Source organism: Atractosteus spatula, chromosome 13 (assembly GCF_055471065.1).
Source record: "Atractosteus spatula isolate fAtrSpa1 chromosome 13, fAtrSpa1.hap1, whole genome shotgun sequence".
Taxonomy (NCBI): domain Eukaryota; kingdom Metazoa; phylum Chordata; class Actinopteri; order Semionotiformes; family Lepisosteidae; genus Atractosteus; species Atractosteus spatula.
In genome coordinates this window covers 19,759,829-19,781,720 of record NC_142718.1, presented here as the reverse complement: position 1 = coordinate 19,781,720, position 21,892 = coordinate 19,759,829, and the positions used below count along the sequence as shown (strand labels likewise).

Genomic DNA, 21,892 nt, shown 5'->3' with positions numbered 1-21,892 from the left:
ATCTCCTGCAAAAAATGCCCAGCTATCTACGCTGGGGAAACCGGAAGGAGACTAGGAGACCTTCAGAGAACATGTTAGGGCTGTGAAGATTAAAGATTTCTCCAAGCCCATAGTTTCTCATTTCACCTCAGATGGCCATGATCACACTGATCTCTCTGTCTCTGTTCTCAAAGAAGAATTTCTCAACTCCCATAGCAGAAAAACAACAGAAAAGGAACTCATCCTGAAACTAGGTTCACACCATCCCCCTTCTCTCAATGACCGACTTATTTTCATGTAATCTTTTCTATTCTCATGCAGGTTTTGACTTCACACCTTTCTTCACCCCTCTCCACTTTACACTTCCTGAGTGGCCTCTCTGCCTCTCCTGCCTCCTCCCCTCTCCCAGCTTCTGTTCTTCTGTGCTATTTAATTTTTGCTGTCTCCCCTGTCTTTCTCATACCTTAAGAAGTCTTCACAGCTGAAACGTGTTTTCTCTCTTCTCTTTTCAACATGGAATAAACCTATTACTTGTTCCTTTGCATAATTAAAATATTAGCCTTTTAGTGTAAAATGAGCTTAATGTAAGTGTCATAAGTGGGTATATCAGATATCACACGACAAACAGACAGCTTAACTGCTTCTTATGAAGATGAATGGTTAAAAGTTATTTTAACAATAATATCAATTTTAGGATCAAGCGTTTATGTTATGGAAATGTCTTAGTATGAATGTAAACATTGGAATGTATTCAAAATTTAATGCACGCACGTATTAGACACGTAACATTTTATTCAAAACCTGAATCTTCAAACTGAAGACTTCTATGGATAAGATACTGTAAATGTCAGAAAAACCTAAAGAGAAAAAAAACAACTAAAAAAAACCTGAATATTGAAAAAAGACTGAATACTTTTCTTATGCAATCATGACTTTTCCATTTCTTTTGTATTATCTGTGTACTTTTTTCTTTCTGATTTTTTTTAAAAATGTGGAGTAAATGTACGAAACAAATGATAATGGCTACTTCAATGAGATTACTTCATACCTGGAAGCTTTAAAGTAACAAAATCTCAAAAACTGTTCCTAGTTCTGAATACTTGTACAAGTCACTGTACATACAATTACATTTTTAAACAATCAAAATTGTTCTTAAATTTTCTAAATCGATGCTTCCTTCATCTTCCCTAATCCTTGTGTCCTCATCTCCAGTGTTCTGAGATCTTCAAAAATGTTTTTTTTTTCTTGTCAACAAAAATATATCATTAACATATTGTAGAAATGGAATTATTTTATGCTGTACATAGTGTTTAATCCCCCCTTTTAACTGTGGTTTCCCTACTTCACACTTCAGTGTATTCATTTTAAAATAGCAAACAGTGTTTTTTTCCTTTTATACATTATTTTATCGCATTGATTAGAAACACTGATCAGTTGCATGTTATATACTGTTTTTTGTCATGGACTGAATGTGTATATTGTTATTGTCATTTTTATGTTCTATTTTTTGATTAAACCAAACAACTAAACTTTAAAATACTATGACATACGCAGCGATTAGGACAGATATCAATACTACTAGATTATAGCTGGAAGGACTGATCTGCACTAAGATCCAGGGGAGATTGGAGGCTGCCCTCTGCTTACACCTGATGCATTTGAAGTTATGTTTGCAGGTTCCTGATTGGCTTCTATCTTTGACAAATGAATCAGAACTTAATCTCCCCTCCCTCCTTTTGCAGTCTCACATGCACACTGTGGGTTGTTTGGTTGGCTAGATGTCCGAGGGGGTGGTAGGAGGAAGAAGAATTTTACTGTCCAAAGAATGTGACTGATCAGTGAGCAGCTGTCACTTCAAGGCTTAGGGGACTCAACAATCACCTCCCCAGGGACTCAACTAGATAGGGAGAGAGAGTGTGACTGCAAGAGCTATACTCAAAGAAAGTGTGGACACCGTAGGCACAATAGAACTAGATGCCTACAGAGACAGAACCATTTATGAAAGGCAAATTAATTTGGTAATACCGGAAGCATAAGAAGTTGCAACCAAGAAGCTACTGTATAAGACTCCCCAGGTCCCTTAAGACCTTGAAGATCCACACAGAAGGGTGTAAAGCAGACCTCAGCAGTTCCAAAAGGCAATACAAGGAAGTTGCTAATGCAATATGATCCAGTGGGACTTGCACTAAAAATACCATCAACTTTGCTTCACTAGGAGAAACTGGACGGGCTGTATCTTTTTTAATTGGCTAATGATTAAACCTTTTGTTTTTCTTTCTAATCACTTTATCTGAACTGTTCTAGGAGGTGAAGAGTATTCCAAAGCTTTTTGGCTGTAGTAACGTTAAGGTAATACGTTTATTTATTACTCACATGTTAGCAGTTCTAAGGCTTGATCTAATAAGGCATTATTTTGGAGACATAAACAGGCTTTTTGCTTTCTAAAAGACTGACCTTTAAGGCATTATGTAATGCAGAGGTTCAAGTTTGCAATTCTGGAGGCATGACTGTTAGGCTAGGATTGAATATGAAGAAAACAACCAGAATTTTTTAAAGTTATGTTGAAGAGATACATCTGTAAGTTATTTGTAAAGTTTCAAAAAATGTTTAAAACTATGAATTTTTAAAAGCTAGTTTGCATCTGAATTGTAGTTTACTCACACAAAAAGTTTTGGAATACTTGAATTCAAATATAAAATTATTCTCAAAGCCACCATTAATTAGAGGATTTGCCTGCTGATGAACTCTTTTGCTTGCCAAGAAAATCCAGGCTAAGAAATAATGGTAAACTAAAAAGAATGGCACAAGTTCAAGGCCCAAAATAATAACTGTTTAAAAGATTTTGGAAAAAAGTTGTAAAAGGAATAGTGAGAAAATAAGAGTAAAATAATTGATTTGGGGGCGCTTACAAGAACTTAAAGAAGAAGATTCCAACAATGAGAAAGGCTGAAGTCCAGATGACCCTGAAGAAGCCAGGGGAGGAGGGAGCCCGGGGGCGGATAGGAGTGGCGCCCCCTAGTCCTGGCATCCCATCGAAACGTGCCAAAGTGGTTCCGGATCAGGTGGTACCAGAGCTAGGAGGCTCAGATGAGTATTCTTACCGAACACCACCGGTTTTCCTCCGCAAGATGAAAAATGCAGCTGTGGGAACGGGGTGCGACATCCGTCTGAAAGTAACAGTGGCAGGTGATCCGCAACCTAACTTGCACTGGTACCGCAACGACATGCTGCTTCCTATGGATAACCAGGAATATGGAGGGCTGTGGATCAGGGACTGCAAGCTCAGTGATGCTGGGCTCTACACCTGTATAGCGACCAACCCGCTGGGAGAGGCAAGAACCAGCGCTGTCCTTGCTGTCATGGACCTGGAAGGTAATTCAAAAAGACAACATTTATCTCTAATCAGTATTGGTTATTCACTATTTTTCTCTTAGTGTGTCCACTGTTTTTTAATATGTTTTTTAACAGTTTTTAAAAAAATGTTTTTTTTTGCGTTTTCAGAGGTTATTAAAAATAAGGCCTACAGTGTGTAAGGTGCAGACAAAAACTTGTTTGGAATGGTTCACTGCACTATGGCTCTAGCTTTTACCTTCTGAAGACTATGTTTTGTTTCTGCATTGAGTTTACAGAGTCTTAATTCTGTGTGAAAGATAAGGCAAACTTAACAAACCTGTCCATTCTGGATCACTTCTTCTGCAATTTAATTCACAGTAAAGATTTTATTTCTCTGTAGTACTGTATTTTAAAATTTAGTATCAGCATTTACTACTAAATACTAATTAGTTTCATTCTGTATTGTGCATTAATAATGGATGGATAAAGTACTGTAAAGCAATATTGATTTAAATAACTGGTAACCACTGCTGGTTGTGTCTCTTAAAATGGTGGGTCATTGGGAGGCACAGTAAGATGGAGTAGCTGTATCATCTTCTGCCACTTTGTTAAACGTGTCTTTATGATAGTTAACCACAGTGCTAATCTGGGTAGGACCGTATGGAATTATGGTGTCAACTGTAATCCTGAATTAAGATGTCTATTTCCACCTAAAATCCAGCTGCTGAATGCAAATTTTCATATGGATATGGCACGTGGATACCAGAGTAGGGCACAGATAACTTTGAGGTTTTTATGGAACCAAGTGTTACAAATTGATGGTTTCTGAGGTTTGCTATATACATCTTCGGGAATTCAGAAAGAGTTACACCTAAGTAGGAAGTATATACAGTATCTTCGCATGGATTGAATCATGTTATCAGCAAAAACTCCCAAGAAATAACAGAATCCCTTGATTCATAAATGCATAAATGAAGGCCTACTAACCTTAACGTATGGATTAAGTTTATCTGGTGTTGTTTTGTTAGGTATCATTACTTTGCTTTGGTTTGAAGAAGGAAATTGTACGGTGGTAAATGGTAAATCAAAAATTCATTATAGTTGATAATGAGCAAAGTAAACAGACTAACATCTTAAGACATACATTTTCCCTAACTCTGCTCAATTCTAATTTTAACTTCCTTCTTTTTGTTATCTTTCTGATATCAACTCTGAAGTTGAAGTAAAAGTGTAACAATATCTTATTCCCAATTCTTCTGTTCTTTGTTGAGTCTTCTTTTCCCACATAAATTAGTTTGGTGACTGGAAAAGATTTTGGCACTTTGTTTTATCTTTTAACACTACAGTGTATATGCCATATAATTTGTCTCATCACACATTCAAATATCCCCTAATCATCTTTGCATTCTGGAAACTTCCTAGACAGCAATTTTCAGATTATGATTCAATTCTGTTATGAAATGAAAAATATCAAGATCCAACCATATTATAAATTTACATCAATATGACTTGTTCCAATGTTTTTTCTTTATATTTATTTTGACCTATTTATATTTTTGTAGTGAATGAAGACATTGAAGTAAAACCCAGTAAATGGTTAGTGAAAGCAGATTTTTTTGTTAGGATTTAGGTTTGTAATACCATTTGTAGTTTGTAAGTAGAGTGTAAGAAGTACATTTACACTTGAAAATGATTTAATGTTTAATGTCATAAAATAGGAAGGATCCCTTAAAGATGACTAATGCCATTCAAGATTTTTGTTTCACAATTTTTCACTTAATAGTTGGTATGATTTTTTAAAAAAGTAATTAAAAAGAAAGGACTCCATAACCATCTTCACAGTAACATAAATATCCAAATAACGCATCTAAAACTAAAGGACAGTCTTTTGCAAATATTGTTCCTCTCAATTTTTTCTTATTATAACTATTATATGTTGACATTTAAGTTCTCATTTTGAATGTCAATCTTAGATCTGTATTATGCTACCACGTGATCAGCTTTTGAAATGAAATGGAAATGTTATATACAATACTATGTATTTGCTTCTAAATTGATCATATTTCCAATTATTTATTTTAATATTTAATAAGGATATTAAAAGTCCTAAAATATACTGAAAGCAACTTTATCTTCTGCTTTTATTCCCAACAGCATTAAGGCCCAGTTCTTACTCTCCCACATTACATTGATCTTTCCTTTACTACATATATTGTTATGAATTCCACTGCATTTATATATTTTTTTAATTTCACACTTTGATATAAATTTAGGACTTTTACCCTTTTACCCATACCCTTTTACCCTAATATCCCAATTTGGAACAGAAAGGGACTGACAACTGACAAAAAATACTCGATTCAAATGTAAACGTTTTTAGAAACAATAAGAAGAGCAGAACAATATTAATAACAACATTGCATTTTTATTTAGAAACATTTTGAAACAACTGTGCAATTTTAAATTCCTCAATGCAATTTATTAATAATCTCAATGCAATACTGCATGCACAATACCCATACTGTTGAATTAAATGTACCCTATGGCTGATTAAATTTGATCCTTCTAATATGTTTGCAATATATAAGAAACAGATGTATATGATAATAGACAGACATGTCAAACTCTGTGGAAGGGAAAGGATATAGTTCCAGGTGTGGAGGATGAAGAGAGAAATTGATCTATATTTCACAATAATTCTTGTTATATTAAAATACTATTTTTAGGAAATAAGCATAAGCACAGAGGGGTTTTCAATAAAAAATTAAATTAATATAATTAAATTACAGAAAATCTTTCTAGTTATCATACTGGCTACCATTAACAAACACTCTAAAACTAATGTTTTAACATCAAGAGGAAAAAAGCTCTTTAGTCTCTGTTGTCTTATAGCTTATACAGTAGTTTTAAAATGTGTGAGATAACAGTTGTATTTAATAAAAATGTTTGACGGCAAAATGCATTTTTTAGGTTTTACATTGATTAGTGTTTTAGGTACGTTACCACAGTTCTTAAACTTTTTGCAATATTTTATGCACTTAAAATGCTCACCAATGTGCACTCCCCCTCCCCCTACTACACTGTAGCTTTTATTTTGCCCTCTTACGGCCTGTCCCTTCAGTTTCTCCTCTTGTGAAAGGTAATTCCCCATGTTTCAATTCCCTGCATTGACTACACAGGGAGCAGCTGTTCTGTCACTCACAGTGATTGCCTTTACCCTCTCAGTCTCTCTCTTCTAACGCTGATTGCCTTCTCTCTCTGGTTATTTATACACAGGAATGTGCCAGGCCTCAGATTTTTGTCATGTTAATAGGCCACAGGCGCTCCTGTTACCGTGAAAGACATCACTGCTAAATATAGGTTTACTTTTGTAGAGAGACAAGGACTCTGCTAGTAAAGACCTGGACAAGGGTGGAACCACTTCCTTTTATTTTGGTGGCTTTCCATCCTCACCTCCTTTTGATATTTTGACTGTGTTTAGGGGAATTGAAAATAAATTTACACTTGTACTAATTATGTGCATTTACAATATAATAATTACCTGCTTTCACGTAACCCTTTTCAATCTAAAGCGCTGGAGGGAACCCATGTCATCCACTACTGAAGTACAGTACAGCACCCATCTGGGTGATGTGCTGTAGCTTTTACAGTATATGCCAGTAACCCCAGTATGCTGCAGATGAAGTAGGGAGAATTTGCTTGAATCGAGGAAGAACTTTAGGAAGGTCAGGCTTTAAAGGCTCAGATAGAATTTAGCCATTTGAATTTATTTAAAGATTTAAAGGAGAAAGTGCATATAGAGTTGCGGGTTTTGGAGAAAAAATACACAGAAGTAGTTGAAGTCGACTCTGCAGTCCTTTTCAGAAATGGTAGGATGAGATTCTTGGTTAAATAAATTACAACCAAAAATGTGTCAGATAGCCTCATCTCACTTGAAACTTAATTGTTATTTTACCTTGCTCATTGTTTGCATGCACTGTACTGAGTGCACTGAAAACGAGCTACAGTATACTGCACACAGACTTGAATGATGATAGCTTCAGATATCTCAGAGGGCATGTTCGCATATCATCATTTTAAAATGTATAGAACTATGACAATGAGACTGAATTATGATTAACTGTGACAGATTCTATTCATGTCTATTCGTGCCAGTTTTAAGATCAATTAATGTCCAGGCATACCTCAATATTTGCCAAAAATAAGTAAATATACCTGAATACATTTAAAGAACAATTTCTTTGTATTTCCAAATGTGTTTCAGAATATGTTATTCTTTCATTTTGTAATTTTGTAAAACAGAATTAGAATATATTACATTTAAATAGCATTAGAAATCTTTACATTTCTTTTCATTACACTGCACACAGTGTATTTAATTAAGCCTGCAGATTATGCTGAGCAGGTTTATTGTCACCTCAGAAAACTAACACTGCTGCTTGGTTTTCTTTTTCAGTTGCATACTGCTCTGTACTGCTTTATTTTCAAGCAAATGCAATGGCAAATCCTCTGAGACCAGTAAAACTGTTTTATTGGTACACAACCAACAACATCCTCCTCAGAACAATAGCTTAACTGCTTCTTTCTGTAACACAGCCTGATCAACCACATTTTTGTAAGGCACATTTCTTTTTCTCTCAAGTAAAATGTGTTTCATTCTAACTAGACAAGGATTTGTATTTTTATTTAAAAATAAACAAGGCACCTGGAATTCTGAAAGGATTTGCTGTGAACTTTTTACTAATGTGGAAAGTCCACATAGTAGTAAAACCTTTGAGGTTTACTTAACATTTTAATATAATGGCATATATATTGATTATGTACAATATCTTATGTTAATGGGTGCATTATGTTAAAAAAGAACATTGATTATTTAGTCCCCTTGCCTCCTGACATATCAGAATTCCAATAGTGGGCAGTCCTTTTCTAAATTATAAACCGACAGACATAAAACTGCAGTGGTGCCTATCACTTGTAATTTCAATATATGGGTCTCCAACAATGTTGTTCGATGGCAAAACCTCACTCCAGTATTGTCAAAACAATATTTTGAGAATGTTCCTATAGTGAGATGTTCCTGTCTGACTAGTTTGGTATTGATTAGGTTTAGACATCATGGTTACATTAAATTCTGAATTGAGTACCCTGGAGTATTCTATCAGCATTAAGCATTGTAGAGCTTTGATGATAGAAGTAGTTACTTGTCATGTGTACAGCTCTACCTACAAAAATGCTTCTTTTTGGAGAGATGCCCAAACTGAGTTTCCACTGCCTTCACATTTAAAGGAGGAATTTAAGAAATGTATTCCTGCTTGAATAAAAACTTAAGTTCTCTAGTCAAGCTTTTCCTGAAATAATTTCTTATGAACACCTGGATGCTGTGCGTAGTTTCAATATGCAGGTTACCATTAGCTTCTTATACAGTATAGTCATAAATGAAGTCTTAGAATGTTGGTTTAGTACAGTGTAAACCTTTACATTCAATAAGTGTTACAGATTTCTATTGTCTTCTGTTTTTAAAGTATCTCATTACATATCATAGTTTATATACTTTGTAGGAGTTTTGTGCATTTACTGGGACAATTATTAATTGTACCAGTAAGTCACAAAATGATTCTTTGATGGCTATTAGAAAACTGACCTTGCGGGATAACTCAGCAACGCACACACACGGATACTAATACACGACAATACATTAATAAATACATAAAATGTGCATAAAAAGAAGAAAACTGCCCCAATATCATGAATACTATCTACCTGTTAGTAAATGTAAGACTTCATGCACATGATTTCATATTCTTATGTGTTCTGTTTCCAGTTACGGTGCTCAGGTTCAGCTGTACTTTTACAAAAGTCCTTGAAATTCTATGAAAAGAAAGCTCTATGGCAACATTAAGTTTTTACTTAGGTCAGAAATCCTTATTCTAGGGACATAAAATGACAAAATTGGTCAGTCAGAGTTAGTAATGGAGCAAGAATTTGTCATAAAGATTAATGTGATATTCAAACACACTACAACCATAGTGTTATTTATTATTAATTTTACATCTGAATATTTTAAAAGGATACCAGTCATTTTAAAAGTTTCAAGAACAACATCAATATAATTTATTGTATAGGAACAAGTAATAGGTTTATTCCATGCTGAAAAAAAAAGAAAAAAGAAAACACAACGTTTCGGCCGTGGAGCCTTCTTCAGGTGTGAGAGAGACAAGGCAGTAGGCAAAGGTAATGTAGTGGGAGAACAAAGGCTGGGAGAGAGGAGGAGTGAGAGGCGGGAGCAGGGGACAGACTGAGTGGCCAATCAAGAGTTGTGAAGTCAGAATAGGTGTAGAGGTGTGAAATGAAACCTCCAATGAATGGAGAAAATTTAGAAGAAGAGTAGTCTGTCGTTAAGAGAAGGGGGAAGGTGTGATCCTAGCTGCATGATAATTTTGGTTTCGGTAGTCTTTCTGATGTATGAGTTCGGAAAAACCGTCTTTGAGAACACAGACGGAGAGATTAGAGTGGTCATGGCCGTCAGAGGTGAAATGAGAAACAATGGGCTTGGAGAGATCTTTAATCTTCACAGCCCTGACGTGTTCTCTGAAGCAATACAATTTATTGTATTGCTTATGCTAGGTCATCATTTAAAACTTGATTTAAGAATTTGTGTTTTTGAACTCTTATCATATATTTGTAAACAATTAATAGCATTGGTAATAATGTAACATTTAAAAAAGAGGCAGTTGCAAATATGTTTTGGAATTCCATTTGTTAAATGAATTGAGGCAACAGCAGTGAGGTGTGGACTTCACTAATGCTTGAATTTTCTAGACCAAATAATGCTCTCAGTAGAGCTCATAAGGCAGGGAGGGAAAATTGAACAGTCCTATTGAAGGTATGTTCAATTAACTTACTGTATAATGGTATTTTAGTGATCTAGTCAATTAATATTTATTCTCAGAGTTCATGCTCATGTCCACACAAAGTAATTTGAAATTACTATTATATACATATACTGTATATGGACTAGGAGTTTACAAGTGGCATTGTCAGACAATTTTAGTTTCTTTTTATCAGAATATCTTATTGTTTTTGTATTGTTTATATGATTTAGTTTTATGATGTTGCTGCATATTGAGACTCTGCATAGCATCCAGGTATTCATAAGAAATAAAAAATAATAATATTTAAGATAAGGGAAAGAAAAGGAAGAGGTTGAATCCATGCTGTAAAGTAGTACAGAAGAAAAATACAATGTTCAGCTGCTGAGCTTTCTTTAGGTATATGCCTTCTCCAGACATTTAAATTAATTGTTACAGCAATCCCTAGTCCTTTGAAAGATAATATAACCAACTCATATACCACATTACCCCTTTCTCCGGTCCACCAGGGGGTTACAAATTACAAAGATTTAATTTAAATAATAGAATATACACGGGTATCATGATTGTAGATCAAAGGATCGATGTGGTAGCTCCTACTGTGTGGATTTTATATTATTTAATAAACTTTATTTTTCTGGAAAACCTCAGAATCAATTCTCCATGCGGCTTCTAGAATTACACAAAGAATTAGCCTAGTGAGGGGTTTTTTATATATTTTTTTTCATTTCCAGCTTTGATATGTTACTAATACTTTGTAAAAAGAGGTTATCAAAATAATAATTAGACACTGTCAGATTCTATTGGGCAACCTGTTATGAACAGGTTTAATTTAGAAATGATAATCATTCAGTTGCTGAAACATGAATATTTTGTCAAGACACAGTAGGAGGTGCTGAAATAGACACTCTGGTTCGGCTTTGTAACCACCTCTAGGGTTTAATTAAATGTGATAAAACAATAATAATGTGCCATTTTACAAATTAGAGATACTTATCTTTGCAAAAATGTATTATTTGAATTATTTTCTAAAATTATCCCAGAATCATAAGGTTATAAAGAGGTCACAAATAAGAGGGAATCTTGCTCATTTGGTTGCTAGCTGCTTATTGATTCAAGGTTGTCATCTAGCTGCTTCTTAAGGATCTGTGGGAATTCATTTCAACAACATGGCTACACAGCTGGTTACATACCTTCACATTACTGAAGGAGTCCTGAAGGAGTCCTGCAAGGTGACTTTACTAATACCTTTCATACCATAATGTACAATACCTACTGTAATACATAATACTATTGAGGGTTTTAAAAACGTATATGGATTGAAAATATTTTTTACCATATTTCAATCACTTTCATTCACTATCAGCTTGATGTCTCTGTATGGTCTTTCATAGTCAGTTCATTCACAGGTCACCGAAAATCAGTTCCAATAACATATTAGTTGAGTGCTTCAGCTGTTTAGAAAAAGATTTCAATACCACGTTCACAGCAAATACTGTATTTTAGTCTTGTGTTATTGGCTTTCTGCAAATGTCTTATTGTGTATTTCACTTCTACTTGCTTAAAATATAATAGATTATAATAGATATTCATCATCATACAATAATATATAGTAGTACCTTTATGAGTCTTCCAGAATATTTTTGCAAAATGCTGATTCATAGGCTCTGTTTTATCCTTTTTTGCTATCCATACAAATAAAGGTAGCGGCAGTCTTGCATGTAATCTGGCATTATTATTTAAAGGCAGGACAACTGAGTGGTAGTGAAGAGGGTGTATAATGTGCCACCAGAAATAGACCATTTGACACATCAGCTATCAGCCGAGAAACAAGGATAAAGGGGCCTTAGGGGCACAGATACCATGGCACTGGAATGAGTAAAGAAACCCAAAGACTAAGGAGTCAAAAATAGTACTTGATATTGATTTTTTTTCTAAATTCATCAGCATCTTCTTATTTCATGAGAAAAATCACCCAAACAAAACTTTTATCTAAGGAACCATTACTTGATTCAAAAGGTGATGTTTTTATAAGAATGATTTATAGTAGAAACAACAACAAGAACTGCAACAAAATAAATCAAAGGTAAGTTGAAATGTGTATTTTCGTGCTGTGTTATTGTTTTATTCTAACTTGATCATTTTGAAGGCCAAAGGGAGAACGTTGTGATGACGTATATATATATAATGACTCTGCTGCTCCAGCTTCACAAGAGAATTTGTGATCCTTGCAGTAAGGTTAAAGAATGTGGTCATTAATCATGAGTACCTGGCTTGCTTTATCACTGAGAAATGATTTGACCTGTAAAGTACAGAGAACAGGTAAAAACAGTATGCTTGTGTCCCTTTGATATGGCTAAATAATATTTCTCAGAGACAGTTCATTTGAAACTAACAAATGAGGAATTTGTTGGTATCGAAGCAAGAGTTTATTACATTAATCTCTTTGAAAGACAATTTTTAAAACCAGAAATAATTTATGCAAAAATGTCTCTACTTTCTGCTGTGAAATTAAATATCAATATTTTCTATATTAATCACTTTAGCTATGAAATATTGTGTTGTACATAAAACTGAAGACAACATTTCAGTGCACTAATAGAAAATAAAGTCTATTTCTGGAGACTTAATTTTTAATAACAGGACAGGTGCAAGCGTTTTTAAGGATGTTGTTTCCAAATGCATTATCAAAATACTACTGGAATGAAATGAGTTTTATTTCTGTACATCTCCCAAGAGGTTTAAGTATTCCCTTTTACATATTTGAAATAGTGATTGCCATATTCATGCCACAGATATTAAGGAAATTAAGCAGTTTGAAAAAATGTGTCAGATTCAGCATCAATTATTGAGTATGTTGTTTCATCAGAAACAAATGGGAGATTTTACATAGGATTCGTCTCTTCTTGTCTTCTAACTTTCAAGATGAGAGAAACCATGTACTTTGTTATTACAGTGACATATTTGTAAAACATGCTGAAAACTAAAAGAACTAATAAACTAACCACTATGCAGAATTCAATATTCTAATACTGAGTTATATAATTGGAATAGATCGGTTACTTTAGTGTTCTTATGATGAGGAAATTGTTATGTGAACAGTCTTAATAGTCTAAATTTTTCATTGCTGAAGTCACAGCAATAATAAAGAAAGAAATAAGTGTTATTATCCTCGATTCTGAGGACATGAAACGTAAACATTTTCCTTTTTTGTTTTCTGAAATTATAGGTTACTTTGAATTTACCTCTGTATAAGGTCTTATAAGTTGCAGACAATGTATTAATTAACAACACATTAATTAATATATTTAACATTTATTAAATAATCTACATGTTGCTCAAGTGAAGACTGGTAATGCATGTATGTAATGAAATGTAATGTACTGTATTTCAATAATGCAATATTTCAGACTGTATTATTTTCTTTCTGGTGGGCCCATGTCTGGCATCTATTGAACAGGTGTCTACATCACTGATACCGTCAGTGTAACTAATCCTAATTGGAAAAGCTACATCTGAGATTAAAAAAAAGTTGTATTCTGGAGTAATTTTATTCATAGGACATGCAAGATAACAAGACTTCTCTGGTTCCAATTTTCCTTCAGCCCAGATAAAGTTAGAAATCTGACCTTTATAATTGTTAAAACAAAACATAAAGTGCACCAGAAAGCCACTTAAATAAATGTAATTTTTTAGCAAAACATTCTTTTTATGGTAGTCTTGTAGACAATAAAGTAGGAACATGTGAGTTTTCTTTTTTAAAACAGATTTCCACAATACAGTTGATGATTTCAGTTATGCTACACAAGTTATGTGAGCTGTTTTAATGAAATGTGCAACAAAACCAAGGAATCCTCCTGTGAATGTCTAACATTCAATTTAATTCCAATACATTACAAGTGGGCTATATGCAACTGCAGAAATGTTTTACAATATTCTACAAATACAATGACTGCATATTTCAGATTGTGTTGGCCAAGTAGACTTTGACTGAACAGAAAGTAATGTAGTCCTACAGGGCAGCCACAAAATGGCTCCATTGTAAGCTTTATGTATTTTTGTTCAGTACCATTGTTGGAATCTCCCTCATAGAAATAGTTTAAATGAAATGCTTTCCTGTTGCAGATTCTGTTCATTGCAGGGCACACGACAGAAAAAAATAAATGAGTCTTTATGTGTCACTTTAGTTGCATCCGAGGCAATTATTTGGTTTACAGTTTTAATGACTATTTTTTTCTTTCTTTTAAATGAACAACGAAGGGGTTGATCCTCCTACCCTGTCCCCAAACTGTTACTTTTAACCACAGGAGTTGTGTAGGTATTCTGTTCAGGAGTGTTTTTTGCAAATACAGATTTTTGGGAAACAGTGATGAACAAGAATTATTTTACAGTAAATTGGGTATATTACACATAATACCCTTAGTAAAAGGAAGGCATTTTGTTAATAAAGAAAATGTATAGCTGTACATTAACATAACAATAACATTAACCTTCCATTCGAATCATTTAGCCGCAATACATTTGCAGCGATTATAATCAATTTTGCAAGTTATGAAGTCATTGAACAAATGGAGCTGAACCATAATTTTGTATTTTAGGTAATCAGAAGAGAAGCAATTTAAGTCGCCCCCTGCTCCCACACAGTCATCACACTGAAAATGAAGTTAAACTACTGTAGCAATTTCATAAATGCTGCAATTTCGCAGGTGATTTTTAAACTTGAAATCACGATGTTAACACTCAATTTTTTGAGTGTTGAGTTGACCCTGTTTCTTGATTAGTCTGCAAAGCTTGGGGTACTTTTTAAGGAGTTTTATGGACGTTTGCAGACAGGAATTCTGCTAATGTGGAACCAGAACATCTAGAATTCAGTAATGCAGGCACTGACATTGTCAGTGCATCCACTACAGAGACAGTAGCTGTGATTTTTCATTTTGAGCTATGGTCAGAGCAACAACACAATATTTAGAGGTCACCTTATTTAATCATATTAGCTGATCTGATGTTGGATCGATTCTAAAAGTCTCTTTGGTAAAGAATTAGTAGACGTCAACAACGACAACAACAACAATAATAATAATAATTGCGTCTTGTTGTCCTTTGGGGACTCGACCTTTCTTCTTTCTGCATTAATTGTGCAATCAACCTTGTTCAATTAAATCCCTTATGCTGCACAGCTGTTCAGTGTAAGTAGGCTCTAAGCCTTTACTACGCTAAAGACAACAATCTTTCACGAGTACAAACATTTTTATCTAGAACTTTTTCCTTGAGCCCTCTGAATCCTAGGATTAAAGCTATGTGAGATTTAAAGAATGTGAAATATGAATGAACAAACGAAAAATTAAATGTATTTCATAAATGCAAGAGGTAAAACTTTCAAACTTGAAAGTTACCAAAAAGCAAGCTCTTTAGAGGTTAATTGTCCAGATTAAGATTAAATTTTAGCTCCTGGCAAATTGTGTTTTGCAAGCATTCTGACTTTACATGGTGAAATTAATAAAGACAAACATGTTGGCTACAACCCTTTTGAAACTCACTTTCAAGAGCTGTTCAGTAAGATTAATATGGCTGTTAACCTTAAAGAGCCTAGTTTGGGTAGAGCTAGCAACATAAAATTATTTCTGCTGCTGTGGTTAATCATGCCCAGGGCTAGTCTCTTATTATTATTTTAAAGTTGTTTAATTACTTATTATAATTTTAAATCAGTAGAGAGTCTATAAAACAGTTTAATTTAATTATAATCATAATTGCTTAAAGTGGTATAGCTCTTTTTACCCCAAAGGGTCCCAAAGCACTTTAATTATAAGAGGGGGCCCAACATCTACAATAGTGCTGCACCCTTTGCCTGGTGTACTCCAGCTACCCTGCTACACAGCAAATTATCTGAATTAAGGGGATAATGTATGGATGCTATATTGTGCAAAGCCAGCATACTGGGGTTAAAACCCTTAGTCTTATGAACTATGCCTATAGGATCTTTAATGACTAAGTAGTTAGAACATCATTTTAAATCTGAAGGATGAATGCTTAAACTGTGTTTAAGAATCAAGTTGGTGCTCACTTCTCATGTTGCTCTTGGTTGGGAAGAGTGTTGTCATTATTTTTGTTATTGTCACACACTATAATGTGTATTTTGGTTCCAGTTTATATCCTGCTTTTATATATTCCTACTTTTGAACCTTAAGACTCTTTGCCTTAGCATTTAAATGTCGTGTTTATTTTTGTAATTCTAATGAACATAGAAGAGAGACTATCTTCATGAAATGTCTTTGGACACTTATCCTCCCCAGCACAGGCTTAAAGGCCAATGTCACTCCTGGGTCACAGCAAATGAACTGCTGGGGATTTCCCCAGTGAATGAGGTGTGCAGTTGTTGCCGTTCCTCAGTGTGGGTAAACAGCTAGGCAGCCCATTGCATGCTCCTGACTTGCCTCTGACGCAGATTGTCTGCTAGGTCATGCGCCCTGGATAATTCCTAATTTTAGTTTGCATGGTGTAACACTGGTACAAGCTAAGGCACACTGGCCACTGTTTCAACCTTTTGGTAAACTGTAAAATGTATGCTTCTTATGATTCACTCTAATAGCTAGTACAATGATGAGCTTTAATAAAAAATGCAACTACTGACAATATGCATAAGCTACAATAATGACACATTTATCACAGACTGATGTTTAATAATGAAAATTTGACTGAAGTTAATTGGTTTTGAAAAATATGAATATACATACTTAAGTAAAATAACAGGAAATGGTTAATTCCACAGTGAAAAGTTGAAAGAAAGAAAACAATGTTCTTTGTGTATAAAGGAGAGAGATAAAAGGCGTTTTAAACAAAGAGAATGTAAGAAAAGACAGAACAGGTGAGAAGGTGCCCAGACAAAGGAAAATCTGGGGGATAAGTGTAAAAAAACTGAAATCTGAATGAAGTAGGTCTAAAATAAATCATCGAAACCTGTTGGAAGGTATAATCTTCGTTTAAGGATGATCTTGGCTTTTGGTGCATTTCTGGATTAAGAGTCCTGGAAACCGTGTAAAAGGATGCAAAGTCAGTGTAATCATGGCCTGAAGTGAACTTGGCTTGGAGAAATCTTTGATGCATGCTGCTCAAATGTGTTCCCTGAACGGTTATCCTGAAATGGATAACTAGCTTTCTTCCTGCGTAACCTATGTAATTTACATTAAATACATGGAATCAATTTAAAAGGTTCTTTAGTCGTGTACTTTTATTGCCCATGGGAATGTGGTCTGTATAACTTCTTTAATGCAGTACTGTACCAAAGTCTACAATGTGTGCCAAATGTTGTGATTTATCTTTGTTGTGTCAGTGGGAGCACAGGTGACAATGAACAGTTTCTACCTTAGAATTAAACCCAAATGTTACTCTGTGTTATTAAAATAAATATAATTCTATTTCTTCCACCGTTCCATATTTGTAACTTTAGCTGCCTCACTGACTGCCTTAAATACGTTTCATTTTACACCCTTGGAAGCAAATGTTCAAGAAACATTTGTGTTTTATTTTAAGAATGGTACAAAGTAACGCATGGTTTCTCTAAGGGCTATTTTACTGGCTGAGTAGCAAAAGGGGGGCATTTCAGTGTTATAAAGCATAAGAGGCTAAGGATAGAATTATTTTCATTCTGTTTTTGACAGAAAAAGCATGTGCTTGTTAATTTGTAAATACACTGTCTCTAATGGAGATCCATGCCTATTATATTCTTTATTATTGTCTTTAAGCATGTACTTGATGTTCCACTATCTACTGTATCTTAGCTGGTTTATTTATTAATCACCTTCTGTTACGACCCCAAGTGTCTAGGGGTAAAGGAGTGCAACATTTAGGATAATTCTTTTGGAAGCAGGGGGGTTTTGGTGAGGTACTAGGAAGCGTGATAACAAGGGTAAGGAACTAGAGTGGTGCCAAAGGAAAGAAAATAACAAACAAAATGGAGCTGGCTAGGACAGTGAGGGAAAGCTAATCTGACTACAAAAGAAAACCCGAAACACACGGTCTTCGGTGTCTTCAACACCCTAGCTAACCTGCACTGACTACCCAAAAACCATACAAGACAAATGGCACTCACCCGTACTAAACTAGTGTACTAATACAAAATCAACTAAGTGTGTAAGTGTACCCAACAACCTAAACTAACTTTATATACAAAAGTTCACACAAAAACACAAGTGAACCAGGAATACAAATAAGGGAAAACAAGAGTAATCAACAGGAGCAGGGTACAAAAGAACACAAAAGTTGAACATGTAACACTGGGGCAAGGTAATGGCAAAACAAGGATGAACACACAAACAAACGAAAGTACAAAGAAACTAACAAAAAAACCAACAAAACAAAGCCGGAGCAATACGAAAATACACACACACAAAGCAAAACAAACCAACAAACGAAGCCGAAGTAATAACCAGAAGCGAAGCGATAACCAAAACCAAATGGGACCGAAGTCAAACGAAAGGCCTTTTCTTCCTGAAAGCCTCCATGTTATATAGTGAATAAAATGAGTTGTGATTGGCTGAAGCTGATTGATGATGACATCATATTGAAACAGTGGTGTAATGGTGGGCCAATGGGGAAGGGAGAACAATCAAGGGTCAGCAGTGTGGACATAACAGAAAAAATACACAGAGAACACACACTGGGATGTAACACCTTCCCATAGATTGTGATGTTACATTGTATAGAAAGCTATCCTTACCTTAGAATCATAATTGTGCTGTTTAGCAAATAAGATATTAGATTAATAGATGGATTGTGTGTATTTTTGTTTAAAGATAATATTGAATTCACAATAACATATAGAGATGTTAGAAATATATATTATCAGCAGGTGGAGAACCAGGAATTAAGCAATTCGATTTTTAATCCTATACCCGACTGGGAATAGACTAATGCGTTCAAATGAATTTGTAATGAAAAGAGCCTGTGCTAGTTGTAACAATTTCAAATTAATTTTCTTGCAATTGCTGGGCTTGTTAGTGTTAGGTCTCAAAATCATTTCAGCAAAGCAGTACGGTGTCCCAGCCTCAAAGTTCTATTTACTACTTTTCTTCAGAAAACTTGCATTTTTTTTTGCATAGCTTATTAGATTCCCCAAATTTGTGTCAAAGCCTTTTTGGTTATTCTGCCTTACGTGTATTACATAAGATTACTTACAGATTTAACATTAAAGATAAATGCTTAAAAATCTAATCAATTAACATTAATTTTACTTATTAGTTTTTTATTAGTTATAATACGCATTTTAGTATTAGGATCAAGATATATCTAGGAATGTGTTCCATGTTTACCTAAGAGGAAATATAGAATTTATTTTCTTAATATTTCATGGGTATATTCACATTTAGATTAAAATTAATATTATGCACTCTAATTGTATTGTTAAACATTGTTTTATTATCAGATTATCAAAAAATGAAATGAATCACATATGTTTATAGTTTAATTTTAATTAGTTGTATTTATTATTAAATTAAATTAATTAAAATTTTTAACAATAAGACTTAACATTATACTTTGAGACACTTCCATGTAAACAAAAATATTCCTCTTTTTTATTTGTCTATAGAAAGGTGTGTCTAAGTCCAAAGTAACTACTGCTAAGGAACAGGTTATATCTGAATAATTGACATGTCATTGCTTCTTGACCTTCGAAACAATTGTATTTATAAGGGGGAAATTCTTAGATGCTGTTTCTTTATTCACTAGGTCCAGTACCTATATCCTGGATAATTAGAGAGAAAGCTATACTGTACGTTTCTAGAAAGAAAGTTTAGTTTAGTTGCTTAGTTTCATAGATTCTGGCAGCAAATGTTTATGTGCAAACAATGATTTCTGTTATATAGTATATTGGTAAATGAGTCAAATGAGAATTATGTTTTAAGACAGTAAATTGTTCAAATATTAAAAATTACAAAGTAGTTCAGAGTTTTGAGGAAATACAGAAGAGGCAAAAAGAAACTAAGGGCATAGTATTAATACAGATGATCCAGATAAACTTATATAGAATTGAAATGAAGTCTCATTTGTAATGAATGATTCACTTCATGCACTTTAAACTTTTGTTTGTTATTTCATGTGACTCTTGCCAACATCCACATTTTTTTGATTGAGTGTCATCAGATCTCTGATTCCGCCATCTGTTCAACACCAGCTTTTATTCTGATGCATACTTTTTGGTTCCAGATTTTTAAGTTGTTTTGTTTTTATTTTTTAAATTATTTCACATTAATCTGTGTGCACTCCAATGCAAGAGAAAACCTTTGACCAATCAGAAGTCAGGAAACGGGTAGAACTAAATTATTGGACAGGGCTAATAAAGTAGATGACTCAGGTAACAAAGATTTCACTGATACTCCGTGCATTAGCTATAACTGTTGAAAGCATACTTTAGAGGGAGAGACACAAATGACTTTCAGGCCATGCCCTTGAGGGACCATTCAAATTAAAATGGGAAAATTCTCTTAAGATTTACTGTGACTATATCCCGCTTTGAGAAAGCTGACCTCTGAGCCACAAACTGTGCCTGCATGCCACCAGATTACACATATTGTATGTGTTTGGGAGGTCTGTCGACCTTGGCTTGCAGAATCCTTCCTGGCTCCAATGATCTACCATTGGTCCCCCATCGGAGAAGCTTACTCAGCCCCAAAAACTGAGTTCATCACAGAGGTGTTAGTCAGCAAAAGATATTCAGTTCCTCTCCTCCTGTAGAACAACTCTACAGACCTCTATTCCACTGGAGGAGCCAAAACAGATTCCCGAGAAACTCCATTTCTCTTCCTGGCTAATATAAACACTTCTACTCTAGCATTTAGAAAAATAGTGCAATATGCCAAATACATTCCATGCATCAGAGATGCATTTACAGATGAGGACTGTTAAGAAATGTTCCCTTTCTACCAGTGTCTTGATTAAATTATAGGGGTCAAATAATCACCTTGGAATCAGTCTCAGAAGACTTCTTTGTAAATGACAAATTCTTTGTGACTGGTAGATGTCACACAGCTCTAAAAGGAAAATAGCTGTGCCAGGAGCGCAGGGGGTAGGATTTCCAGCCATAATGCTTCAGCAGGCTAAGAGTGGAAGAGAGGGAGGGAGTAAAGGCAAAAGGAAGATGATGGAGAGAAGAAGAGGCACAAAATGGAAAAGAGAGAGAGCTGAGGGACGCAGCTGGAGTTGTCAGTTAGATCTACATTTCCCATTATGTCAGCGTGGGGCTGTTTTATTTTTAATGTTGGTAAAAGAATTCCCATGAGGAGAGCTTCTATGTTGCAAAGCTTGGGGCTCTGTCTTTCCAGTCTGCATGGATAAAAACACCTTTGCTTTCTACTTATTAATATACCTATAGATGATTCACATCGAGAATTCTCTGTCCATACAATTATGTGTTTTTTATCCTGATTATAAATACTGTATATATCTTTTTTTATCTCTCTAATGACTTAGATGTTCACTACAGCATATTAGAATGAATTTAGATGGACATTTGACAGTCTTCTTATTGACTTACAGAAATCTGCATATTATAGAAATAAGAAGAGAAATGTAAATATTTTTGCCTTTACTGTATACTTGCAGGTGTCAGAACATTGTTTCTGTGCCTTGCTCCCCAGAATATGATTTTCTTTGTGTAAGTACAGTATATTTATTACCCAACAAGATATAATTTTTTACACGATTTTCATCAGTAATTT

At 34.4% G+C, this 21,892-nt stretch overlaps 1 protein-coding gene across 2 annotated transcripts in view; it reads left to right on the top strand.

Moving 5' to 3' along the window:
- Positions 1–1,833: 1,833 nt before the first annotated feature.
- LOC148821849 (striated muscle preferentially expressed protein kinase-like) overlaps positions 1,834–21,892 on the top strand; it is a 137,725-nt gene continuing 117,666 nt past the window's right edge. Inside the window, exon 1 of one of the 2 annotated variants that reach the window (XM_088930236.1) lies at positions 1,834–3,351. In XM_088930236.1, the coding sequence (XP_088786362.1) occupies positions 2,916–3,351 (436 nt within the window). In that variant the 5' untranslated portion in view covers positions 1,834–2,915. Of the gene's footprint in view, positions 3,352–11,267; positions 12,268–21,892 lie in introns of those variants that run through there. The other variant, XM_088930237.1, reaches the window with a different exon arrangement.